The following is a 27,633-nucleotide window of genomic DNA, read 5'->3' as shown; positions in this document are numbered from 1 at the left end:
AGCAAAGGGCAGGGAGAGAAAGGATGAGGTTAGCAGAGAAATGGTGGAGCATGGTAAGAGGAGCATTTGGATGGGAGAAGAGAAAAAGCAGGGGGAGAAAATGAGGGTCACTGGGGCAACATGGAATCTGGAGGGGGGGTGTGCTGATGGGTTCTATTAGCCTCAGATCCCCAGCCCCTTTCCACCGCCTGCTAATTAACTCCTTAATTATCTCTGCATTTGCTGAGCTAGCAAATGAAGTGGATGCAGACAGATTGGGGCGCGTGTGATTTCACGCACGGGAGAGCGGAGAAGAGCTTCCTAGGACTCCCAGGGGGCCTTGTCTCCCTCTCCTGGGTCTTTGAGAGGCTGGAGGGTGCGTCTGCACCCACAACAGATGGGGCCATCTGCAAGGGAAGCATCCATGGGGAATTTGCCCCCATCAGCTTTTCAGGGATGATAGCAATACTTGCCACTATTGATAACAATAGTATGGTGGGCATTAGCCCGATGTTATGATTTGTGAAGAAAAGTGAGGCTCAGGTTAAGTAATTGCCCAGGATCACACAGCACTGGTGTGACAGAGCTGAGATTTGAATTCAGGTCAGCACATTGTCAAAGCCCTGGGAGAGTCCTGGATAGATGCCTCACATAGGAGACTATCTCCAGGCCCTTTTCCGTCTTAGTCCCAGGGGAGAGAGAATACCAAGGTCTAAGGACTGCAGGGGCCAGAGATGAGGAAGGAACTATGGACTAGAAGCTGGAAGGATGCAGAAGGAACCAGGATCTGTCACAATCTGGAAAAGAGGTGGGTGGGTGGGCCCAGAGAAGCAGAAAGCTGTGGACACTAATCACAGTCCTTGGATCCTGTAAGGGTCATCTTATCAAAGTCTCAGCAGTGCCAACTTCGCCTTTTCCTCTTCGCTGCCCCATAAACCCTTACAGAATGATTTGCCCCTTCTGCTGCTCTATGCTGGCAGCCCTAGCCCATCCCTCTATTTTGCTCTCAGTCTTTGTACTAAAGTCAGTTGTCAACATGTTCTTCTCCCCTTTGACACTGGGAGATTTTAAGAGCAGGGACCATGTCACTCCTTGCCATGTTCTCAGGGCCAATCCTGGGGTCTGGCACAGAAAAAGCCTCAGTAGAGGTCTGAAATGTACAGATGAAGAGGATCCATCTCACCTAAACTGAAAAGGAAACAACAGCATGGAGGATTTAGGTTGTGCATAAGAAAGAACTTCCCAAGGCTGAGGGCCTGTAATTCAGACCCATGGATTCTGAATGACAAAGGTTCTCAAAAACTGCTGGTCTTAAAAAGTTGGGATATCTGGGCCCCACCCCAGAATTTCACATCAGAGATTTTGATTTAACAGCTAAGGTGGGGCCATGTTATCAGCATTTTTAAAAGCTCTCCAGGTGATTAAAAAATTCAGCCTGGGTTGAGAAACACTGTCTTAGATTCTATTCTGATTTAGCTGGGCTGGATGCTTTCACACTGGATTCAAATACTAATATTAATAGCCATTATTTGTGGAGAATTTAAGTATAAGCCAAAGTATTACGCATTTTCCATGGCTTAGCTCATGTAATCCTAAAAAAAAAAAAAAAAAAAAAAATCCTGTGAAAGAAGTTTTATCCCCATCTTATAGATGAGGAAGCTGAGGCTCAAGAGGTCAAGTGGCCTTTCCATGCTCATGAACAGGTCTGGAAGTTGCATTGCCTGATTCACACCTCCCATCTTCCCCCAGAATCCTCCTGGGACTGCTCATTGGCCTCGATCAATGCTCGGCTGCCTCCACCTCACCTCATCACCTTCCTTCCACCCCCGCCTCTCCCTTAGTTACATCCCAGGTGACTGAAGCAATTTGCAGCCATTTGAAGAGGCTCCGTGTGTCACTCAGCCTGCGAAGGTGGGGAGGTGGTAGAATTACAGATGCTTCAAAACAGTCCTCCCTTCCCTTGAGGACATTTAGGATTTAGAACAAGGCTCCTTCTAATGCTCCCTTGGGTCCCTGTTTGGGGTCCTCTTAGGCCAAATTCCTACTTTCAAATGCCCCCTTGGGTTGTTTCAAAGTGTCTGGGAGAGTCCTGCCACCCAGTGGCTACCCAGGTACATGGCAGCCCCCTGCACCACTGGCGCTGCTGGACAGCTCCGCAACGAAGACTAGAACTGACTATTCCCTCTTCTTTTTGGCTGCTCCACATCCAGGCACCCAGACTCCTCCATAGTCCTTAACCCACATTCTCTTAAGAGCTCTCAAGCTCTCTGCCCTGGCTTCTCACATGCTTTGTGTCTCGTGCCCCCAAACCTTCACAACTTCTCATTCAACTTCTTTCCATTGTGTCAGCCCTATCTCCTCACAGTTTTTCTTCTACCTAAAACCCTCCCCCCTTCCCCAATCATGTCCTGAGAACATGCCTCTCACCTTCCTTCTCCCAGGGTTGCACCAGCCCGCAAGTGGAGCAAAGGAGCCACTAGAGATGGAATCTTGGTCTCCGCACCCCCCTCCTCATCATCTGACACCATCAGACCTCAACAGCCTCTGTGCTAAGAGCCCCTAATGAGCATCAGCAAATTAGCAACTTTCCCTTGATTGCCCCTTCTCGGTTAATTGGACAGGGAGGGCCCCCCAAGGCCTCTTAGAGAGGAGAAGGAGAGGGAGGAAAGGAGAGAGGTGAGAGCTACTGGAGCAGCTCCACCACCTGGGTTCTGGCCCAGACTCTTGCTCCACCCTTGAGTCCAGTTCCCCCTTAAACCCTTTCCTCACCAGGTCCCCTTCCTCTCTTTGTCCCTTTTTCCATCTGCCTACTTCTCCCCGAATTCCCTTGACCTCTGGCTACTTCTCCTTCCTTCTTCCTGTTCCTTTAGAGACATTGGGCTGAGGGGCTGCAAACGCCCCGGAAGGCGACCTCATGGCTACAACAATGAGGTCTGGGTACATATGTGTGTGTGTGTCACATGTAAGTGGGGAGCAGGGATAAGAACAGGTGAATATGTGTAAGGCAGCGATACCTGCCATGTGTGTCAGGCCTCTGGGATGTGTGGGTGTCTGTAGGGTGTGTGTATGGCTATGAGTGGCAGGGTGTGACTCTGGTCTCTATGTGTGTGTATCTCCACACCGGCAAGTGCTCGAATCAGTCAAGTGTGACTCGGAGCTTCTCTCTCTCTCCCCCTCTGTGTGTGTGTGTGTGTGTGTGTATGCGCGCGCGCGCGCGCGCGTGTGCGTGTGCCATCAGAGGAAGCAGCAACTGAGAGGCAGGAGCATCGATCCGAAGGAGACAGCGCGGGGAGGGGGACGCTGGGGGCAGACACCCTCCCTCCTGCGCGCACACACGCGCGCACACACACACAAACCCCACATAGTCACACACACAAGCCATAGAGCCTCGGAGGCAGGGAGACGGCCCGGGACTGGAGGGAGGCAGCGCCACCGAGAGCAGCCTGGAGGAGGGGGTGAGCTGGCGGAGGGAGCCCTCGGTCCGGCTCCCGGGTCCGTGGGCCCCGCGCGCACACCGGCCCAGAGACACCCTCGCAGACACTCGTAGGCGCGCACGCGCACCCTCTCCCCTCCCCCTCCCTCCTGCCGCCTCCCGGCCGGACGATGGATCCCTGCAGATCCCGGGTCTGAGAGCACCGCGCACCTCGCGCCGCGCGGAGCCGAGCCGGCGGACAGAACCAAGGCGAGCGATCGAGCGCGCGCGGGCAGCACAGCCGAGTCTAGCCGGGCCGGGCGGGCCGCTTCCTGCAGGGCTGCGCGGCGTGCCGCGGCAGCCGCCGCTCCCGCTCCCAACCATGAGCCCCTCGGCGGCTCGGCGCTGAGCCGGCGTCTGGCCCCGCGCCCCAGGACCCGCCGCTGGCTGCCGGCTTCCCGAAGCCCCCTCAGGTGGGTCTCCGATACCCCTGCTTTTGGCCAAGGAGCTCCCCGGCGCCCCAAGCCGGGTCTCTCCTTCCTTCTCCCTTTCCCTAGCTGCTGGGGCGGCGCGGTGGCTGGGGCGGGGGGCGGGGGCTGGGGCCGAGCAGGGAGGGAATCTGGCTGCGACGAGAAGCTGGACTGGGGGGGGAGAGGGGTTGCGTCCGGGGCGGGTACGGTTCGCTGTCCTAGGGAACCGCCCCCCCCATTCGGTCCACAACGGGCTCCTCTCCACTCCTACCCCCACCCTCAGCCCCCGCCCCAAACATACACGCACACAGCCTGCACCGAAATGAGAACTGGAGACAACCGCAGGTGAGGACCCAAGCTGGGCCCCTCCCCACATGTACCTCACCTCCGGGGGTGCGGGGAGTTCTGGCCCTGGTTTAGTTAAGGAAAGAAGATCCCAGTACTGGGGACACCTCCTGACCCCAAGTTCTGCCTATCTGGGGGAGTTCTTGTCTCCAGGATGGGTGGACATTTCCTGTCCCAGAGTAACCCCACATCTGGAGGGAACTCCTGTGCCTGCTTGCCTGTGGGAACATTGGGACTTCCCTCTCATCCTTTGATGACTCCCCTGGCTGGAAAAGCTTTTCTGGGAAAGAATTTTCTTTAACCTAATCTGACCCCCACCCCCATCCTTAGCCCCTACATTTGGAGGAGCCCTGTCCTGGGAGTATGTCCCTCTGTCAGCCCTTCTGGGCTCACACTTCAGGGTATTCTCCTGCCCTAGAGCCAGTGACCTATGGGACTGGGATTCTGGACAATAACAGACTCCCCCCCCCCAGGATCCCCTCGGCCAGGATGGAACTGAAGGCCGAGGAGGAGGAGGTGGGTGGTGTCCAGCCGGTGAGCATCCAGGCCTTTGCCAGCAGCTCCACACTGCACGGTCTGGCCCACATCTTCTCCTACGAGCGGCTGTCACTGAAGCGGGCACTGTGGGCCCTGTGCTTCCTGGGCTCACTGGCTGTGCTGCTATGCGTGTGCACGGAGCGTGTGCAGTACTACTTCCACTACCACCATGTCACCAAGCTTGATGAGGTGGCCGCCTCCCAGCTCACCTTCCCTGCCGTCACACTGTGCAACCTCAATGAGTTCCGCTTTAGCCAAGTCTCCAAGAATGACCTGTACCACGCCGGAGAGCTGCTGGCCCTGCTCAACAACAGGTGGGCAGCTCCCACCCACCCTCCTTCAGCCCCACTCCTGGAGTTGCATGAGTCTCAGCTCCCAGGCACCCCATCAGGGTGCTTGTCTCCCTAACCCAACATAGAACCCTTCAGCCCTCCCCAAACCTGCCACTCACAGCAGACGAACGAATTAGGATCCTGCTGAACATCCAGTTAAGGGTACTCAATTTCTGATCCAAGGACCACTGGTGGCACAGTGGTTAAGGCATTTGGCTGCTAACCATAAGATTGTTGGTTCGAATCCACCAGCCTCTCTGTGGAAGACAGATGAGGCAGTCTGCTTCCGTAAAGATTTATAGCTTTGGAAACTCTATGGGGCAGTTGTGCTCTGTCCTGCAGGTTTGCTATGAATCAGAATTGACTTGATGGCAATGGGTTTGGTTTTTGAGTTTAATTTCTGATCCCAGCACAGTCCAAAATAGCTCTGCCCCTACCCAGGCTGAGCTGTGAGACATTGTCACCTTCTCTGGAGTGACATATGTCCCCTCCTCCACTATGTCCTGACCTTCTCCTCACTCCAGGGATGGGTGGAGGAGTGTAAGACCATCTTTAAAGTGTAGAGACTACAGTATAAAAGCTATAGCTCCTGCCTCCATCTCTCTGCCCACTCCACCCTTATCCATGCTCCCTCCTGCCCATGTACTGAGATGCCCAGTCCCTGGGCAGCCCTGCAGACCCTCTTGTTTTCTCAGACCCCATGTGGCAAGTCCTCTGGACATATTCAGCTCTCCTTCCTTGCTGGTGCCTAGGCCTGATCCCCAAGGGGAGATGCTACCCCCCGCACATTGGGTATTTGATGCTGGAGACCAAAGGGTGGCAGGAACCAAAGGTCATGCTGATTTGTGCTCTGCTCACCCTGGGCTCCAGGTATGAGATACCAGACACACAGATGGCAGATGAAAAGCAGCTGGAAATATTGCAGGACAAGGCCAACTTCCGCAGCTTCAAGCCCAAGCCCTTCAACATGCGCGAGTTCTATGACCGAGCAGGGCATGACATTCGAGACATGCTGCTCTCCTGCCATTTCCGGGGGGAGGTTTGCAGCGCCGAAGACTTCAAGGTGGTGAGTGAGTCCCCTGGTTTGGGCCGTGCAGCCTGACCCCCAGAGGAAGAGGAGAGAGCAGGCTACTCTGAGAGGGGGAACGTGTGTCCCACTTCTGCCAGGAGGAGATGTTGCTCAGCACAGCGCCACATTTGTTCAGGCCTGTCCTCAGCTTTGTATCCATGATGGCAGGAAAGAGAGTCTAGCATACAACACAAGCAGACATGCGCATGCACGCACGCACACACGTGCACGTGCACACACACACAGATCTCACCAATCTTACCTTCTGGGCCACAGGTGTCAGAGCTGGAGGTAATGATGGGTAAGATTCAGTCTTGTTATTTGAAGTGAGGTCTGAGGACCAGTGGCATCAGCATCAGATCTAGGAGCTTGAAAGAGAAGCAGAATTTTACCAACATCACCGCATCCTCAGCCCTGTTGTTGTTGTTGTTATGTGCCGTCGAGTCAGACCCGACTCACAGCAAGCCCCCCTTGGGTTTCCGAGGCAGTCCTTGGGTTTCCAAGGCAGTATCACTACGAAAGTAGATCTCCCAACCTTCCTTCCGAGGAGTGGCTGGTGGGTTTGAACTGCCAGCTTTCTGGTTAGCAGTCAAATGCCTTAGGCACTATGCTACCAGAAATCCTGGTGAATCAGAATCTGCATTTCAACAGATCCCCAGGTGATCTGAATGCACTAAGTTTGAGAAGCACTGCACAACATAGAAAGGCAGGGAAGCTCTCTCTTAAATAGACATGTCATTTTATCTCTGTCAACCCTCCCGTGTACGCGCGCGCGCGCACACACACACACACACACACAGTCTAACTAGGCTTCACTCCCCACTTCCCCAACCCCCACCCCTTGCCAGCAAGTGCTACAGAGCCAAGCCTTAGGAAGGGGAGATGATTCAGGATGCAGAGTCATGGCTGAACTGGAGGATCCTTTAGCTTCTCAAGGTGCAGATGTACCACAAACCCCACACCCCACAGATGGAGCTGCCTCAAAGCAAGCACCCCAGGGAGGGTGTGGGGGAGCTTACTTTGGCATCTGATGTGCCAGAGGTAAGAACCAGGCAGAGGCTGGAAAGAGACCATGCATGAATAACAACACCAAATGAGAGGATAGCACTTGTAACTCTTCAGAATGATTGCCAGGCTGTCCCTCGATCCCCTTGATGGATTTGTGAGTAAAGTAGAATCAGCCATATCATCTCTATTTTATAAATGCTTGGACTGAGACCTAGAGAGGTAGAGTGAGTTGCCCAAGCTCACTTGACTGGTTAGTGACAGACTCAGTAGTAGAATTCATATCTCAGTAAGTCCCAATACACTATGCCCTTTTCATTAATAGTGCTGGAATCACTGTGTTCACCTCTAGTTCTTTCATTGCTTTCTCAAAATCCAGTCTCGCCTAAGGCCCTCTTGCACTCTGTGCCTGCTCCCAACGCTCCACTCTCAGATTTCCCCTTCTCTCCCTGATCATTTCTTTCCAAACTTGCTTGCTTCCTCCCAGCCTTATGGAGACATGAACTATATTTGTTTTGTGTAGAAAGATTGGAGCCATGGGATGCATGGTTTTTCCTACTAAAATTACACAGGCTTTCCTAATCTCTCTAAGCCCTGCTCTGCAGACCAGTTTCATGGGCATTTGTCAGTCCTACTGTACAAAGGTTACCCAACCACAGTCCTTGGTGAGCCAAGATGATGAGGTTAGCCTGGATGCAAGTACAACTTCCTTACCTCTTTTCCTTCTCCACAACAGGAGATTTCCCCAGAGCCTGAGACCAAGTGGCTTCTCAGGCTTACCCTCCAACCTTGTTCCCAAGAGTAGCAGAACTGTAGTTAAAGGTGGAAGTGAAAGCTAAAGCCCTCCTCCATCCCAAACACACCTCAAGCTGCAGGCAGAAGGGACCACCAAAAAAGGAGAAACCTCATCAGCTTGGATAGTTTGTAGTGTTGGATGAGGGAGGGAATTGCTTGGCTTAACCTGGGAAGATGCTAAGGTATAAGATTGAGATAAGTTTGTCTATAGAAAGTACTCAGTTGAGGCTATGTTTTCCCATTGTGTCCAGAAGGATTGCAAGTAGTAATGCTAAGGCATGTTTGGTTCCTGGTAATGGAGATACTAAAATGTGATTGGTTTGTGTTGTCTGAGGGCAGAGTTCTAAGCAGCTCGATGGAGATATGATTACTTCACAATGTTCTGGAGTAATCTGAGTTCTTCTTCATGCTGGGGGGTGGAGGGAGGAGGAGGAGACACACGGGCTAGTACCATACAGGCCCAACTGTGGCATTTCTTAGCTCTTAGCTGTCAAGAGAAGACCAGGTTTTCCTTGTTGCTCAGCCCATGTCAAAGACCTGATCCTGAATCTGACTAGATCAAACCTCTCAGCCCCTCCTTCTCCCTCTATCCCCTCTGGCTGACCTAACTGGCAGCCCCTTTCCATGGCAAGGACTCTACAACTTTTGCCCAAAGGTATGTTCCAGGTGTGACTCCACATCTGACAGCTTGTTGGTGAAGAAGGAAGGCCTTGACATTCTCCTTCTGTTCCCCAGTCCCGATGGGCTCAGACTCTCCCTGCCTGGTGCTCCGCTCCCCTCCCTCCCCTCCCCTTAGTCTCACAATTAATGTCTGATTTTCATGTACTTCCTCTGCCAGGTCCAGAGGTGTGTTGGGGATGTATATCTAGCCACTGGGTGGATGCGGCACTGACAGGACATCTGTCTGTAGGGTCAGGACTTAGGGTAGAACGTCTTGGCAGTCTTCTTCAGCCTTGAGAGCGGGAGTTCTTAACAGAGGTCCACACCTTCCCTGAAAGTGTTTGTCAGGTAGAGAGCACATAGGTACATATAAACTTTTCTGTGGATTCCAAGGGCGACTCCCATCCAAACAATAAGAACCCACTTCCAGGGAGAGAGAAGTTGCAGCTGCAGACTGCTCTGGTCCCTCAAAGCCCCTAGCTTCCCTGACTGCCATCTGCAGTGGCAGGGATCCCTCCAGATATGCTTCTGAATCCAGCTTCACCACAGGGGATAGACTGGTGGTCACAGAGCGTCTGACCAGGGTTCATCCCCCTAGATGTGCCTGAGTCAGCTTGTGGGGTTTGTGTCAAATACAGGGAACCTCAACTAAATTTGAGACAAACTAGTTTAGAAATCCTTCGGGGCTGAAGAGGCAGAAAGGCAGCAGGGGGAGTATGCCCACAGCAGACCTCGGCAGCTCCCTCTTGAGCACCAAAAGAGCAACCCAAGGCCCAACTGCAGGGCCCCCTCTTCCCTGGCTATCTTCTTTCCTTCCCAGTCGGATGCTCAGTTGCCAGGGCAACAGGGTCTGAGGCTCCACTCTCCCACCCTACCTTGAGGCCAGCCAGGCCAAGGCAGGGCAGGGGTTCCATGGAGGAGGGCTGGGGGTGCAGCTGCCTGGGTGGGGGCTGGGGGAGTGAGCACAGTCGCAGCTGGTGCCAGCCTCCAGCTGCACCTTATCAGTCCCTGGCAGTGGGAGCAGCAGATGTGGCTGGAATGTTGAGCAGCATCAAGGGGAGGGGGCTGGCAGATGGTTGCCCAGTCTGCCCTATGCCACCGCCCCTCCTCCATCTGAGACCCAGAGCCTTTGCACAGGGGAGAGAGAAACAGGAATTCTTTTCTGGACCCTGGAAGTGAAGGAAGGGGAGGGCAGAGAATGGAAATCCTGGGACTGGGTGTGCTGTGGTGATAGCAGTCTTTCTCAGGATTGGGTCAAACTGAGGAGCAGGAGATAGGGAGACAGGAATCCCTGGAGGGCCACAGGAGTAGCCCCCAGGGCCTTGGAGTGGGAACAGGAATCCCCCAGAGGGGAAGTAGGGTACAGAAATCCTCCTAGGGGTTGATATTCCCTCCTGCCTCCTGGAGCCCCTAGGGAGGTGAGAGGCTGATGTGAGACATGGATGTGGGTGGGTGATCCTAGGACACAGAGGGAAAGGGAGAGGTCATTTGAAACCAAGCAGAGCCAGGATTGGGGGGTCCTGTGGAGAGCCAAGACCAGCATGGGAGCTTCCTCATCCCCAGAGTCTGTTCCACCCCTTCAGTGACACCCATTGATAAGGAGTCCCTGGGGAGGGTTTCAGCAAGGTTCTGTTCTCTCCAGGTAGACAGGGAGTCAGGGGGCTGCTGTGTGGAAAGTTTGCCCACATAGCAGGGAAAAGGGAAAAGGGAGAGGTGAAAACAGAGGAGGGGTGCTTTCTGCTCTAGGGGTGACTGAATATCCCCTCCTGCCTGATCGTCCCAGCTCTCCTTCCTTCTCTAGGAAGTGCATGAATTGGATACAGGAGATAGAGGAGAGGAGACTGGGGTGGTGAAGGGGCGGAGCCAGTTGCAGGAGTCCAGGGGACCTCAGATTGGGGTCTCGCTCTCTCCCTTTCTCTCTTTCACACACATACGTGCACACACATCCTTTAGGTAACTTAATTTCCCCGCTTACCTCCCTCTCCCAGACTGCCATCAGCTAAGAGGCTACTCTTAGCTAATTGATCTCCTGGCCATTGGCTAAAGTAATAGAGAATTGATGTAAGTAACTATGTGTCTCTAGGGGCAGAAGCTAGAATGGAGAGGTGAGAAAGAGGAGGAGTGTTTCCAAGTCTTGGGCCTTTCTCATTGGCCAAATCCACGGAAAACTAGCAGGTCTGGCTCCTATCCCTAATGTGGGGTCAGGAAGGAGGGCAAGGTGTGCAGAGAGGTTGTGGGCAGAGGTTGCTTGTGAGAAGGCTTCCACTTAGTGAAAAACAAGTTCAATTCTGGGGGTGATGGTGAAAGAGATCGACTGTTAGGAATGAAGGGCTGTGGTTGGGGAGCATCAAGCTTCACTTTATTGAACTCCAGTTTATTCCTTCCTGGAACAGATAGAACCATTTCTAAGTGCCAGGCCCTACACTGGGTGCAGAGGTACAGTGGTAAATAGGCCAACCCTGTCCCTGCCCACAGGGAACTTAGAGTTCAGTGCAGCACCAGTGAGGCCCAGAGCTGAGGGGCATGAGGAAGGAAGTGATGATCTTTGGAGCAAGAAGTAACATCATAGAGATTAGAAGACCTTCTAAATCTAGGTATGATCTTGAGTTTCTTTCTAATTTTCCCAGCCCAGCTCAGCTATTCAGAAAATTCTAGTTTTATGGAATGTGCTGGTGTCTCCCTCATCCCACCCCACCCCATACTCCCCAGCTGATGAACCAGCCCTATTCTCTACAAGCTGGAGTCATTTTCCTGCCCTTGCCGAGGACTCTCAGGCACAAGCTTTCCCTCTTCTCCAGGATCCTCTCCCTCTGGCTGAGAAACTTCCAGCCAGGACCTTGGCTGGAGATTCTGGGAGGCAAAACCGGGAAGGGGCCACAAAAAATGAGAATTGGTACGTAGTTTGGGTAGAGGATAGGGCTGGGCATTAGGACTCCTGGGTTCTATTCTGAGCATAGTTCCATCTGGCTCCATTTCTCAGCTTCCCAATATTCTATTTTGTGCAGTGGGGTACACTAAGCACATTGTTAATTTTTTTTTTTTTTTGTCAAGGACCAGCCCCTCCTTCAGCCTCCAGGGAGAAGATCCTCTTTGGGGTTCCCTGGCCAAACCCATGCTCATCCATGTGTAGGACTGTTTTCTGGATGCATGCATCAGACAACATCTTCTTTATGGGAAATTTTAAGATGAGCATGAAACTGCTGTGTATTCACCTTGATGGGATGTCCCCTTGATACTTCACCACCCTAGGCTTTCCAGGGCCACTCCTGATGGAGAAAGAGAGCAAGTTGTGATCTTTCTCAGATACTATGAGTTCTTGGAAAGAAAAGCCTTTCCCACCCTTCACTTCTGCATTCCTTCCATGTGACTGACAGTCCTGGGGGCCTGGGAGGTTTGGGCTATGGAGCTTAGTGTTGTGTGTCTCTAATAGGTGTGTTGTACCAGTGTGCCAGGTCGGGAACGTCCCTAGGGGAGAGACTACTGCAGTGGCCTTGACCATGCACAGCAGTGGCCTTGACCATGCATAGCAGCCAACCTTGCCTTCTTTCTGACACACTCACTGCATATGTGCCCAAATGTGCAAACACAAGTGTGCACCTCTGTGTGTGTCTGAGGGAGAGTGTGGATGCAGATGAGGGTGTGAAGTGGAATGTGTGGATGTGCATGGGGGCACACACAGCTCGGTATGTGTGGCTGTGGGAGAGTGCTTGTATGCAGACAACTTCTGGTCTCATGGGAAAACAAACAAACAAACAACAACAACAACAACAACAAAACTCACTGCCATTGAGTCAATTCCAATGCATGGCAACCCCCATTGGGTTTCTGAGGCAGTAAATCTTTACAGAAGTAGATTGCCCAGTCTTCCTTCTGCGGAGTGGCTGGTGGGTTTGAACCACCAACCTTCTGGTTAGCAGTCAAAATGCTTTAGGCACTATGCCACTAGAGCTCATGGGAGCACATACCAGTGGACTTATCATCTCTCATAATCTCTCATGGTGGTGCTTTTCCATTTACAAATTCCCTCTCATACTTCAGCTCATGTGATCTTCATGATTATGGAAGGCAGGAAGATGTTGGTTATTTTCTTTTCAAAGATGAGAAAACTGAGGCTCAAAGAAGTTATGTGACTTGTCTGAGGTCACACAGGCAGTTCTTGGGCAAGAGACCTTGACTTCATAAATTCTAAGTCCAGGTTCTTTGTGTATGGCTATGGGAGCAGAACTATGTGTGGTGAAGAGTGTTAGGGGATCCCCAGCTGCCCATGCTCTGTGATGAAGCAGGAAGGGGGGGGAAAGGGGGTACAAAGGGAAGACCCTAAGAATCTTGCCCTCACAGCCTGAGTGCACCAAGTCTTTTGACCCTGGTGCCTTTTCATTGTACCATCTGGCTAAGTCTCCGCAGTAGATGAACTGACCAATGACTTTCCTCAAGGTGGCACCAGCACAGCCAAACTCTGTCAGAGAAAGTCACACAACAGGGCAGCTTGGTAACACACTGTGTTCAGGATCAGCCTCTTTCAACAGGCCTGCAGCATTGCTGGAACCCCACTTTTTTTGGTCAGCTTCCTCTCCCCAATGACTACTACAAACTTCTCAAACAGCCACGTTTCTCAGCTTCCCTCTTATTCTCAGAAGACAATCTTCCTACCCCCTTTACAGAGAAAACAGAAGCCTCAGACAAGCTCTTCTCTCTCCTCTGGATACCAAATCCAGGGGGACCATCCATCTTACTTACCTAGGACAAAACCTCGACCTATCCTTTCCATGGTATTTCCTTCTGCCTTTTAAAGAACTTTCCCTTGATAATTACACCTCTCCCTCTTCTACAGTCAGTCGTTCTCTCTCAAGTACAACCTTCCCATCCATACTGAAACATGTTAACATTCTTAAAATACACAACTATAATGACAGCTAACATTTATTGAGCACTTACTATGTACCAAGTCCCTGGGTGCTGCAAATGGTCTGTGCTTCACTACTAACCTAAAGATTGGCAGTTCAAAACACCCAGTGGCACCACAGAGGAAAGACCTGGCAATCAATCTCCTTCCATAAATATTATTGTTGTTGTTAGCTACTGTTGAGTTAATTCTGACTCATGGCGATCATAACAATTACAGTCAAGAAAACCCTATGGAGCAGTTCTACTCTGTACCACATGGGGTCACCGTGAGTTGGGATCAATTCGATGCCAACAGGCTTGGTTGGTGGTTTTGGTACTATGGATCAGATTTTGCACTAAGATATTGTTGTTCTTGTTAGGTGCTGTCAAGTCGGCCTCAATCCCTAGTGACTGACCCTCTGTACAACAGAATGAAATGCTGCCCAGTCCGGTGCCATCCTCACAGTCCTTGCTGTGTTTGAGCCCATCATTGCATCCACTGGATCAATCCATCTTATTATGGATCTTCCCCTTTTCACTGACCCTCTACTTTACCAAGCATGATGCCCTTCTCTAGGGACTGGTCCCATCTGACAACATGACCAAAGTAAGTGAGACAAAGTCTGGCCATTCTCACTTCTGAGAAGCATTCTGGCTGCACTTCTTTCAGGACAGATTTGTTCGTTCTGGGTAAGATAAAGACCAAAGAAACAAACCTCTCTCAACTTCACAGACCCTCCAGCCTCTACACTATCTCTTTGCTTCTTCACAGAGTTCTTAAAAGTGATAAATATATTTCACTGGCTCCATTTCCTCATCTTTCACTCATTCTCTAATCCACTCAAGGCTGCCTTCTTCCCCCATCCCTATCACTTCACCAAAATGGTTTTAGCTAAGGCTTTTAGTGACTTCCATGTTGCCAAATCCAACAAACATTTTTTTTTCATCCTTGATCTTTTAATAGCATTCAAAATAGTTGGCCATTATCTCTTTTATGAATGGCTGTCTTTCCAACAACCACTCTCTCCTGGTTTTCCTCCTGCTTCTAGCTACTCTTCTGTCTCTGCCCCCACAAGAATTAACCACTTCTCTGACTTTTCTCAGTATAGATAAGTTTTGCCTGTTCTTGAATGTCATGTATATGTATACTTTGGACAGTGTATACTCTTTTGCATCTGTCTTTTTTTGCTTATGATTACCCAAAAACCAAATCTATCACCGTTGAGTCAATTCCAACTCATTGCAACCCCACAGGACAGAGTAGAACTGCCCCCAAAAGGTTTCCAAGGCTGTACATCTTTACGGAAACAGACTGCCTCATCTTTCTTTCACAGAGTGAAAGAAAGGCTGGTGGGTTTGAATCACTGATGTTTTGGTTAGCTGCCAAATGCTTTAACCACTGCCCCACCAGAGCTCTTTACTTATGATTATGGCTGTGAAATTCAGCCATACTGTCGTGTGTAGCAATGGTTGGTTGTCTTTCAATGCTGTGTACTACCTCATTATATGAACATACCACAATTTATCTATTCCACCGTTGCTAGACATTTGGGTTGTTACTAGTTTTGTCTAATATAAATAAAGCTACTATGAATATTCTTGCATGTAGCTTTTGTTTGACATGTTGTTGTTGTTGTTATGTGCCATCAAGTCGGATCCGACTGCATTCATTTATCTTGAGTATATAAGCAGGAGCTGTGGCTAAGTCATAGGCTAGGATTCTGTTTAGCTTTAGTGGATATTGCCAAACTAGGTCTTTTTATCTATTATTATTTTTTTTTACCTGATATTCTATTCTTGGGCAATCTCATCTTCACTTATGACTTCAATTACCATCTACACACTGACAACTGCCAAATATATGTCTCAGCACAGCTCTCTTCTTAGCATCAGACCCAATGGCCAATTTCTCCACTTGGTTGTCTCAAGGCTCCTCAAAACCAGCATGTGCAAAGCCAAATTCATCATCTTACCTTCCAAACTAGTCCCTTACCTGTGTGCCTGATCTGGTGAGGCACCTTACCACTCACCCAATTACATAAAAGTATCCCTGACAATCCCTCTCCCTCACTTCCCTTGACAGGACCTGCCCATCTTGCCTCCTACATATCTCTCCAGTGCACTCACTTCTCCTCTCACTCTTCCATGCTTTTCTAAGCTACCTATTGTCACCTGAACTGCTGCAATGGTTTCTTAACAGGTCCCCTGGAAGTCCCTCTGGCTTCTCCAGCCCAACCTTCACTCTGTAGCCAGAGTGGTCTTATCAAATCAGAGATCTCATTGCTTAGAATACTTCCACAGGTTGTCTTGTATTGCTCTTGGACCACAATGCTTACCAAGGCCTTTGAAGCCCAGTGTGGTCCGGGTCCTACCTGACTTCCTGGCCTATGCTCACCCACCTATTCATCCACAGTCACCTTCTCTCAGATCTCTCTCCTCTGGGTCTTTGCACAGACTCTGTTCTCTGTCTGGAATACCCCCTCCCTGCAACACACACATACACACAAACCTTTACCTGAATTGCTTCTCCTTATTCTTTCGATTGCAATTCAAATGTCACTTCCTCAGAGAAACCTTCCTTGATTCCCTGGTCTGAGCCAAGTTCCGCTGTAATTCACCCCCGTGGAAAAATATTATTTCTTTCATAGCACTTACCATAGTTTTTAAGTGTTTATTTTGTGATTTTTTTCAATTGATGTCTGTCTCCCCCATTGGACAGTAGGTTCCATGAGGGTTGGTTCTGGTCCATCATTTGATCTCCATTGTGTCCTTAGCACACAGACACTCTGTAAATACTTGGTGAGTAAATGAAAGAGTTAAGGAAGAGATTTGGAGATAGATGACCTAATTCTAGTCTCAAGCCAACCACTTGCTCTGGGTGCTTCAGTTTTCTCATTTGGCGTATGGGGGTGAATTTACTCGCATCTGCATATTTCACTGGCTTGTGCAAGGATCCCAGGAGACTTCAGTTGAAAACCATGAGCCATTCCACAGATGTGTGAGTGGTTGGATTCAGACAGAGACATAGAGAAAGCCAGAAACCATATAGTCATTACACATGGCTGACCAGAGGTACTGGGTGGGGAGTGACATGGGGAACAGTTGCATCCTGGACAAAGGGTTCAGAATTGAGGGAAGTTCTGTGTATATGTTTACTTGGACACCTTTCCTGGGGTCCTCTGTGTATGCTTGGGGGATATGTGCTGCTGAACATTTTCTCACCTCCCCATGGCTGTAAAAAAGTTGGATTTGTCTACTGGAACTGAGATGAGGGCAGGAGAGATTATTAGGGGATCAAAGATGGAGGAGAGAGGAAGTGCAGTTGTATGTGTATCTGATCTTTGTTGCTTTGCAAAAAGAACTATGCATCCGTGTAGTAGTGATGTGCAGGTATGCAATGTGGTTCTTTGGGTTGGTGAGAGGAAGAGTTGTCCAGCCATACCAAACTCACAGTCCTTTGTGTGGGTACTTGCCTTTCTCTCTGGTAGGAACCTCAAGCTAAAAACCTCACCCTGCCTTAGTTCCTTCCCTCTAGAAGTCCAATCTAGGAGCTCTGGTGGCATAGTGCCTAAGGCATTTGACTGCTAACCAGAAGGCTGGTGGTTCAAACCCACAAGCCACTCCTCGGAAGGAAGACTGGGCAATCTACTTCTGCAGGGATACTGCCTCAGAAACCCAAGGAGGGGTTGCTATGAGTCAAATTGACTCGATGGCAGTGAATGAGAAGTCCAGTCTACTTCCCCTTCCGGGACAAGTCTAAGGAGGGTGGCAATGCCCTCTAGTGGGCACAGAATGCATGAGCAGCCACGGCTTCCCCACTTCAAGCCTCAACTTGGGCAAACTGGCCTCCAACCCAAGTGTAGAACATACTTTTAGAACATGTCTGATGACCTGGAAAGGAGGCATACCCTGCCCTCTGGGAGCATAAGGTCTGATAAGGAGGAAGAAAATGCACACAGGACAGGAAGCAGAAAAGCTCAAGGGCAACAGCATGGGTGGTGAGGCTCTCTCTCTTATCTCTGTAATAACTTATTGCTGGTCACCATGGGTATTCCTCAGGTTCTGACTTATCTGGCCTTTCTCTGTACCTATTTCTCTGTGTGGTTTCTGGATCCTACTCTCATTCTCACAGTTCCTGCCCTCAAGGATCTCCTGACCACTACCTACCCCTAACAGGCCTTGAACAGAACTGGACCCATTATTGTTTCCCTGGATGGGCACTAATATGTCCCACAGAGTCAGGGAAAGTTTCTTGGAGGAGGTTACATGTGAGTGAAGTCCTGAAAAATGAGTAGGAATTTTCCAGATGAGTGAATAAGCCTAGTGTGTTTGGAGACTGGAGAGAAGGTCATGGTGGCCAGACTCTGGATAGAGGGTAGAGATAGGAGGTGAGACAGGAGGGTAAAAGCTTTCAGCTGGGAAAGCCTCATAGGTCCTTCTGAGGGATTTTACCTGGAGGCACTGGGCAATGAAAGAAGGTCTTTAAGCAGAAGAATGATCAGAATTACAAGGCATGGACTAGCAGAAAGAGACTGCTGGGAGGCAGAGAGATAGGGAGACCAGTTGGGAGGCTGTTGTTTAGGCAAGAGATGATGAGGCCAATCTGAGGTCAGTATGGTGAGGATGGAGAGAGGCCAGATTGCCAAAGCTTCTTTCCTTCTGGGGCCTCTATGTTCCTGGCAGCAAAGCTCAGGCTAAAGGTCCCACATCAGTCAGTTCTGCTAAAACCTAGCACCCTAGTCCCAATCCCAACACACTCTAGGGTCTCTGCCTGCAAATGGAAATGTGAAGGTGTGGGGGAATGGCAGTGGGGAGGAGGAAAGAGGAGGGAGAATCTGCCTGGGGCTGTAGGATGGTAGAGGAACAGGACACCCAGGAGACTTGTCTAGCCCGTAGTGCTCCTCCTCTGGCCCTGCAGAAGAAGGGTTAATCCATTGTACCTTTTCCCCCCCTCTTCTCCTCCCCTCAGGTCACCTTCTCAGTCAGAGACTTGGCTGGTGGCTCAAGTTCCTCAACCAGTGGCCCTGAGTAATCAGAGCACACAGAGGGGCCAGGGGCCTGGGGGTGGAGAACATAAACTGAGGGCAGAGGGAGCCTCAAGACCCAGAGGCAGGGGGGTTCTATGAGGCTGAGGGTTTGAGGAGCACCCCTGGTTGGTTCCCAGTACTCCCTACCAGACCCAGCTCTCCACCCCCACCCCCACCCCATCTCTGCTCTGATCTCAGTTTCTTCCACCCACTGGGGGAGAATTCCTCGAATTCCTCTCCTGGACTGTTGAGGGGTGGGCAAGCTGGGAGAGTAGTGGGGAGCTTCCAGGAAGCTTTTCAACTGCAAGAGATGGGGGTCCCTCCCCCTAGTGCCGGGAATTGGCCATAAATAGGTCTGTGGTCAATGAGAGACTTCTGCTAATGGAACCTGGATTGTCCCACAAGCCACAAAAATGGATTTTTTTTGGGGGGGAGGCCTGGGGAAAGTGACTTAAGTGCAACTCAGCATGGGGGAGGGTGCTAACCTGATGTAGAACTGAGGGTCAGAGGAGTGAGGGGAGGAGAAATGGGGCTTAGGGACTGATTGGGAGGAAATTGGGGTCAAAGGAATGACTGCAGGGGAATTGGGGTCCAGGGAAATAACTGGAAATAAATCTGGGTCCATAAAGTTATTGGAAAGGAATTGAGGGGATCAATGAAAAAATTAGAAGGAGACTGGATCTAAGGGTATATTAGGGGAAGTGGAGGGGGGTCAATGAAATAATTGGGGGGATTATGAGTCAGGGGTTAGAGAGGAAGTTGGGATCTCAGAGAGTGCTTGCAGGATGTTGGAGCCTTGGATAGCTCAGAGGAATAACCGGGCCAGTTATTAATAATAAATAATAATAAGGGAGAGGACCCAGAATTGGGGTGGGGAAACTGAGGGAATAGATTGTAGATGAAAACAAAAAAGTTTGTGTTAGGGGCAGGGAGGGTTGTTGGAGTTTAAGGTCATCCTGGCAATGGGTGCTGAGGACTGTGCTGGACCCACTTCACCTCGGGAAGATGGGAACTAGGACTCCCAGCCCTAGGCTGGACCCCTGGGATCCTCCAGGGCCTTCTACTCTGTTTTCAACCCTCTCTACCCTGCTGGAACTGATGACAGGAAAAGGGTTCTGGACACCCCTCCTTACCATCAGCCTCCCTTTCTCACCGCCATCAATTATTCATCAGCCCAGAAGACCGCCCTCCCTGGCAGGGCAGGCTGGTCCTCCTCTCGAGGCCCCGCCCTGTTTCAGCCACACTGCCACAGAGGCCCCTGACAAGGAAGGACGGCCAGCCAGGCACAGAGATCTGACGGAAGAGCTGAGTGACTGGCACTGCTGGACCTTGCTTGGTGCCACCACTCTTCCCCAGCACCTTCCCCATTCTTCTGCCAGTACCCTGGTGCCAGCAAGCCCCCCTGAGAAGATGCCCATCCAGATCTTCTGCTCTGTGTCTTTCTCCTCTGGAGAGGATGCCCCAGGGTCCTTGGGAGATGTTTGGGGTCCCCGCCAGCGGCAGCAACGGGATAACTCAGAATCCGAGGAGGAGGAGGAAGAGGAGAAGGAAAAGGAGGCAGCGAAGGAGGAGGCCAGTGAGGGGGATTTGCCTATGGACTTGGTGGCCTTTGCCAATAGCTGCACCCTCCATGGCACCAGCCACATCTTTGTGGAGGGGGGTCCAGGGCCAAGGCAAGCCCTGTGGGCAGTGGCCTTTGTCCTGGCACTGGGTGCCTTCCTATGCCAGGTAGGCGACCGCGTCGCTTATTACCTCAGCTACCCACACGTGACTCTGCTAGACGAAGTAACGACCACGGAGCTGGCCTTCCCAGCAGTCACCCTGTGTAACACCAATGCTGTGCGGCTGTCTCAGCTCAGCTACCCCGACTTGCTCTACCTGGCCCCAATGCTGGGGCTGGATGAAAGTGATGACCCTGGGGTGCCCCTTGCCCCACCGGGGCCTGAGGCCTTCTCTGGGGAGCCTTTTAACCTACACCGATTCTACAATCGCTCCTGCCACCGGCTGGAGGACATGCTGCTCTATTGCTCCTACCGCGGGGGGCCCTGTGGCCCTCACAACTTCTCCGTGGTGAGTGGGGGTCCATGCCTGATACAGCACCCAAGGGTGTCCACCATGGCTCATTCTGACCATCACCTCCTGGGGCTTATGACCCTTCTACACCCTCCCCCACCCTACGCACTCTCTGTGATGTGCCTGGGAGCCCCAGGGTCTGGCGCTAGGTTGATATTCCCAGATCCACATCAGTACAGCTTTCCCTATTGGAATCTCCAAATACATCCATACAGGTTGGTAATTAGCTGCTCCCCTGAGGCCCCTAGTGTTTCCCTGAATATCCTCCAGCTTCTCTGGTCCTCCCCCAGACCTCCCTGTGACCCAGCAGGGCCCCAGGACCTTGCTCCACCTCTAAGGCCAACGTTTGATCTGTCGGTGGGTGCCCACACCTGACTAGCTGTTAACTATTTTGACTGTTACCCCTGGACTAGAGCTAGAGTGGGTGCCATCTGGTCTCTGGAGGTGCCAGGCCAGGAGGTGGAGGGGGCAGGGCAGCAGCCCCCCTCTACCTAGCACATTCGTCTGTCCTCAGCATGTCAGTGGCTCCCACAGTAGGAAGCAGCCCTACTTGTTCTTTCTGTGTGCCCTCCTCCAGGATCCCTGCCTCCTGCTGGGTATATGTCTGTCTGTCTGAGGTAAACAAAAGGCCTCCTCTTAATCACTTCTATCTCACCCACCTCTGACCAAGGAGATAGGGACTTCTTACTCAGGGAAACTGTCACTGAAGAAGACTGCCTCCCACTCAGCCCTCCCACCCAAGGACCTAGGGCCTTCCCTCCTAGGGCCAGCACCCCATACTCTCTCCAAACTGGTTTCCAGTTCTGTCTCGCTTGACTCTTCTCTTGCCCCACTCCCAGATTCTCAAGGCCTTCCCCGCCCCACTTCTCCCTAGTGTAGGAGCAGATGGGTGTCATATCAGTGCATTGCGGACTGATTACAGACAGATGGAGACATGGGAGATTTTAGCTACTGCACCTCAGGTAGTCCAAGAGATACAGGAAGAGGGAGGAAGGAAGAGTTCCTCTAGGCCCAAGAGCAGAGCAGACACTTCTCATCCACAGCCATCAGGTGGCAGCAGCAAACTTCTGTTTAGCAGCACAGCCCTCTGCGTTAGGGCTCCCAGCCAGCATTGTTGTTATGTGCCTTGGAGTGGGACTACTCATAGTGACCCCTCCTTGGGTTTCCGAGGCGGTATCACTATGGAAGTAGATTGCCCAACCTTCCTTCCGAGGAGTGGCTGGTGGGTTTGAACTGCCAGCCTTCTGGTTAGCTGTCAGCTAGCTCAAATCCCTCACATCTCTGGGTGGGGTGTAAAGTTGGGGTGTGTGGCTAGCCCGGAGCCTATGGCTGAGTGTCATAGGACCTGGTAGTAGGGCTGGGTGTTCAAAGTCCTCTGAGTCATCTCTCAAGTTCATCTCTAGATTCACCCACAGAATGGAAAAGACTAGAATGTTTTATTTTCTGGAGGGGGGTGAAGGGGGAGAGCAAAGACTATTTCCTAGCTATCCCTCCCCATCCCCCACCCTGGGCTCCAGTAGACCCTGAAAATCTTTGTTTCTCTCTTTCTCTGGACTGTGTCTCTATTCACCTTAGGACTCACTCTGTGGACTTTGTCACCATCCAGCAGCAGTAAAAACATACCCACCCCACTTGTATGAACTTGGGGCTTTCATGGAAGCTGTGATGAGAGGGCCACGGAGAATTGGCTCACTTTTTTCTGTGTGGCTGTGTAATCAGAGCTATGATAAGGGCTACACTGGGGCATGGAGTGTGGAAAAAGTTAAGAGAGTCTGTCCCATGGCTGAGAGCTCTTCTGAGGCCCCTACAATTCTGCAAAAGGATGACCAAATGTGCCACACTTTGGGTGGTCAGTCTCAAATGCTGAGTGAGTGGTGCTGGAACTTGGATGGACATGGTCTTTGGCATGGTAACTAGGTCTACTTTTGGGCTCTAGTAACCATGGGGCAATGATGAACATAAAGGGCTGAAGGAAACAAAGGCTTAGCTTAGTTTGGGAGATGATCTTAGGGAAAGCAAGATTTCATATGCTTGGGATGAAATTCAGGAGAAGAGATGAGATGTCTCAGAAGGCCCCATGAGTTCAGGCCTGAGTGGTATGGTCAAAGGAGGGCCCAGAGGTCTTGCAATGATAAGATCTTAGTGAAAGAGGTGTATATGTCAGGATCCTGGCAGGGAAAAGCTTGCCACTCAAATAGTTCAATGACAAGACTTTAACAAGGGACTGTTTACAGAGCTGTGGGCATATTAAGGAAACCCATGACAGAGGCCAATGCACTAACAATAGTGGGAAACTGTTACCATTTATCAGCTGAAAAAGCAAGGGGTGGAAACAGTGCTATGGAAGGAGGCCTCCTGGCAGGATCTGTAGACACCAAGAGTGAAGCTACTGTTGAAATACAGAGGGGTAGGAGATAAGGATGAGTACCCCATCTCTCTCTCTCTCCCCATCCTCTGATCTCTTTCTGATGCCTCCCATTGCCCAAACCCAACTGGAAGCCCATCTAGGTAGCAAAGGAGCTCAGGTGATGCACCCTACAGGGCCAGCTTTCCAGGGCACATGGCACGGCAAAGAAGGGTGGACAAAGGGTGAGAGACAACAGCAAATGGAGAATGCCTTGCAAAGGAGGAATGGTTCCTAAGGGTGTTGAGATTCTAGCAGCTGGGGGAGTCTGGGGACTTGGTAGGCAGGGGGTGCTGGGCACATTTCAAGCTCTCCACTCTGCCTTGACAGGTCTTCACGCGATATGGAAAGTGCTACACATTCAATTCTGGCCGAGATGGACGGCCGCGGCTGAAGACCATGAAGGGTGGGACAGGCAACGGGCTGGAAATCATGCTAGACATCCAGCAGGATGAGTACCTGCCCGTGTGGGGGGAGACTGGTACGTCCTGGTGTCCCCTCTCATAGCTCCTGGCCCCAGCCTCAGCCAGGGCCTCCTGGGCTCTACTGTGGGTCCTCCTCCCTTCCTCCCAGCATCTTGCCTTCTGTGTCTTTGCCTCTACTGGTCTTCCACACTCACATCTCTCTAGCTCCCCTTTCCTGGCTCAGTTACTCTCCAAGGTAACCAGCCATCCTTTTCCATCAGTGGCCGCCACTAGTTCTATAAATAACTCCCTCTCCCCTCTCTTCTCCGGCTGCCTGCTGTCTGTCTGGTCTCAGGTGCCTTGGGGCAGAGAGAGATAGGAGAGAAGGGAGGAAGGGAGAGAGAGAGAGATGGAGAGAGGCTGAGACAGTGACGATCAGAAAAAAAGGAATTTGAAACCCCCAGATTTATAACAGAAGCCAGGTAAGAAAGGAGGTGACAAGGATGTAGGGGTCATGGAGCAGCAGAGGGTTGGTGGACCCAGAAGGAGGCTACGGTGAGCAGGACCCTACAAACCTCCAAGCCCCAGCATATGTTATGCTTACTCCCAGGAGATGAAGGATGTCCCCAGCTCTAGAGGAGACTAGGGAGTTTGAAGCCCTCCCAACACCCCCTCCCCCTATTCTCACAGATGAGACGTCATTTGAGGCTGGCATCAAAGTGCAGATCCACAGTCAGGATGAACCTCCTTTCATTGACCAGCTGGGCTTTGGTGTAGCTCCAGGATTCCAGACCTTCGTGGCCTGCCAGGAGCAGCGGGTGAGAGGGCCACGGGAGGCTGTTCCCAGGGTGGGTTGTTGTGGGATCACAGTGCCATGGTGGATGATCAGTAATGAGAGAGACAGGTGAGTTAGGTCCTGGGTGGCCATCTGGCTAGTCAGAAGCATGAATGAATGGGAACGTTCTGTAAACCTTGAGGCCCTCCAAGCCTGCAGAGGGAGAAGGGGCAGAACTCCTAAGTCAGAGAAGCACATCAAGGTGACTCGGGAGAAGTCCCCACACCCCCCAGCTCCCTGGCTCTCCCAGCAGCTCATCTACCTGCCCCCGCCCTGGGGCACCTGCAAAGCTGTTACCATGGACTTGGATTTCTTCGACTCCTACAGCATCACCGCCTGCCGCATTGATTGTGAGACGCGCTACCTGGTGGAGAATTGCAACTGCCGCATGGTACACATGCCAGGTCAGGCCACAGTGCTCCAATCACAGTCCTGGGGCCCCTTAGCCTGCCCTACCTCTCATCAGCTTCCCACCCATCAACCTCCTGACAGCATGGGAGCAAGACCAGCTGGCTTCTCCCCACCCCACTTCCATTCCATTCCATACCCATCTGGCTCTTGTCTCTCTGACCTCAATTCCTGCCTGTTACAGGGATGGAATGAGTCCACAGGGATGAGTGGGAAGGGTCCAGGAGGGATGGACAGTGTGTATGTGGGGTGTCAACTCCAGGATAGACTGGGAGATGGCTATTTCTACCGTCTCATCCTCTATAAACTTCTACCTTTGGGACCTTTGGTACTACCACCACCAAAAGACCCCCTTAATCTCCCCTCTGCACCACTGCCTTTTCTCCTCTCTAGGGGATGCTCCATACTGCACTCCAGAGCAGTACAAGGAATGTGCAGATCCTGCTCTGGGTGAGTGCCCTGCTTAGGACAGTCTGGGGGAGGGAAGGAAGTGCTGCCAGCCACATACACAGACATTTCAGACTAAGCTCCCAGAGATTTCAAATAACTCTTGGACCAGGCTTTACCCTCCTCTGTGTTTCACTTTAGCAAGGTTGTGAACAGCATCTCCAGAAGGCCCTTATGAAAAATTAGTGGGGGGTCATCTGAGAGGGGCCCTTATCTTCACTCATCAGCATCTCAGCTGGTTGATCCTGGAGGGCTCTGAGGGAATGAGAGGATTAAGAAATGTCCACAGAGAAGCTGGGAGAAGATCAGCAATGGGTGGGCACAGGGCTGAGGTGAAGGACAAGGCAGGAAGAGACATGGGCCTAGGGTTCCTTTGGGCAAGGCTAGGATGTGCATGTTGGGAAGGTGCTGGCAGAAGGGTGCCATTCAACGGGGGCCTGCCACCTGGCTGGGGCACAGACTTCCTGGTGGAGAAGGACCAGGAGTACTGCGTGTGCGAAATGCCCTGCAACCTCACCCGCTACGGCAAGGAGCTGTCCATGGTCAAGATCCCCAGCAAAGCCTCAGCCAAGTACCTGGCCAAAAAGTTCAACAAGTCTGAGCAGTACATAGGGTAAGGGCTCTGACTGTGACCTTAAGCTGGGGATTGTGAAGGGTATGAGGGGTTTGATGGGGGGGCAGGCAAGAGGAAGTTGAGATGACACGGGGAAGGCCCAAGGAGACTGGGTGGGCAGAGAGGGAAGATCAAGCCAGAATAAGCAAGGGGAAAGCCTCCTTTCTCCCCCTCTCCCTTGGTCCTCTGTTTTTATCCTCATTACTGTTAACTGTGGTCACCTCACACTTCCCAGTGTGCACAGTGTCTTTTTGTATACAGTATGTCATTTAATCCTGAACAGTCCTACAAAGCAGGTAGTTCCGTTAGCATCTCAGTGTATAGAGGTTTGCTTACTAAGATCACCCAGCAAGTAAGGGACAGAGATATGACTTGAACCTAGGTCTCCTCCCCCAACCCCACTGCAGGGAGAACATCCTGGTGCTGGACATTTTCTTTGAAGTCCTCAACTATGAGACCATTGAGCAGAAGAAGGCCTATGAGATTGCAGGGCTCCTGGGTGAGCTGCCAATGATATCTGTCTCCTGCCTGTGCCATGGATACAGACTGACTCCCCACCACCCAATGCAGGGTGCTAGCTTCTGTCACACGAGGCTCCCCCAGCCCCAGAAGCCTTTCCCAAATCCTGTTGTCCTGGTATATGGGGAGAGGCACCTGAGCTTTCTCTTAGACAAAGTAAAAGAGGCCTGTGGGCATGAGTGCCAGGCAGGGGGTGGAAGTGGGGACTGTTTTACATGCCCCTGAAAAGTGGACAAGACAGTAAGTGTGTTCAGTGATTTGGTAAACAATTGTTTTTCCTGAAATAATATCTTCATTTTAGAAAAGTAGAAAAATTCAGGAAAGCTTTGGGAAGACAGTAAAAAGCCCTCCAGAAGCTGCCTTTGCGCTCCTTCTGTAGCAAGGCTACCAATGCCCTGCGGTTACGACCTGCCCACCCCTGTGCCAGTGAACCCTGACACCCCCCACAAAAGGGTCCAGATCCCACTGACCTCCTTGTCCCACAGGTGACATTGGGGGCCAGATGGGGCTATTCATCGGGGCCAGCATCCTCACGGTGCTGGAGCTCTTTGACTATGCCTATGAGGTGAGCGGGGCGGGAGGTCGATGGGCGGGGCCAGGGCGGGGCCGAGGCCGATGGGCGGGGCCACGGGACAGAGTTCCAGCCCGCCCACCCCCACCCTGGCCTCTTGCCGAGCTCAGGTTCTTAAGCACAAGCTGTGCCGACGAGGAAAGTGCCAGAAGGAAGCCAAAAGAAGCAGCGCGGACAAGGGCGTAGCCCTCAGCCTGGACGACGTCAAAAGACACGTGAGGGAGCAAGCGAGGAGCATCCTGCGGCCCTGCCTCCATTCCCCCACCACCCCAAGACCACGCACCCCCCTTGGCCCCTTCTCTCCTTTGCCTCCCCAACGCCCCAACACCATCTGTGGCCTTTCCGATAACCAGTGCCCCTCCTGTCTCCTTCCCCTAGAACCCATGCGAGAGCCTCCGTGGCCATCCTGCCGGGATGACATACGCTGCCAACATCCTACCTCACCATCCGGCCCGAGGCACGTTCGAGGACTTTACCTGCTGAGCCCTAAAGCCCACTGTACCAAAGGCCTAGATGGGGAGGGCTAGGAGAGCAAGGGCCAGCGCTGCCCCCCATCTGTCCTGGGGACTCACTCCCCACTCCCAGGGCAGCTCCCCCCGCCCCAACTCCTAGGCAGTCCTTTCCTCTTGTCTGTGGTGAGGAAGGAATCTTGACCTTAGAGTCGTCTCCCTGCCTCTATCCCATCCTTTTTATTTTTAACAAAACTAAATTAATATAAAAGAGACAGTAAAAAGAGAGAAAGGGGTTAAGGGACCTCAGGCTGCCCCTCTCTGTCCCATCCTGCCTCTCCCAACTCCCAGCCTGAATTCTGTCTGTCTGGCTGTCATCTGAGTGTCCACCTACA

The 27,633-nt window shown here is 51.7% G+C and overlaps 1 protein-coding gene across 1 annotated transcript; it reads left to right on the top strand.

Moving 5' to 3' along the window:
* Nucleotides 1-4,695: 4,695 nt before the first annotated feature.
* Nucleotides 4,696-27,272, top strand: ASIC1 (acid sensing ion channel subunit 1). Its single transcript, XM_007937824.2, has 11 exons — nt 4,696-5,057; nt 5,946-6,141; nt 23,323-23,473; nt 24,087-24,214; nt 24,485-24,635; nt 25,033-25,089; nt 25,546-25,699; nt 26,107-26,198; nt 26,704-26,783; nt 26,900-27,004; nt 27,168-27,272. Exons 1-11 carry the CDS (start codon nt 4,696-4,698, stop codon nt 27,270-27,272), a joined length of 1,581 nt encoding a protein of 526 aa, XP_007936015.1.
* The last annotated feature ends 361 nt before the right edge of the window (nt 27,273-27,633 follow it).

The sequence above is a fragment of the Orycteropus afer genome, unplaced genomic scaffold, assembly GCF_000298275.1.
Source record: "Orycteropus afer afer isolate SDZICR_OR568_19922 unplaced genomic scaffold, OryAfe1.0 scaffold00045, whole genome shotgun sequence".
NCBI classification, from domain to species: Eukaryota; Metazoa; Chordata; class Mammalia; order Tubulidentata; family Orycteropodidae; genus Orycteropus; species Orycteropus afer.
This window is presented reverse-complemented; position numbering and strand designations above follow the sequence as displayed.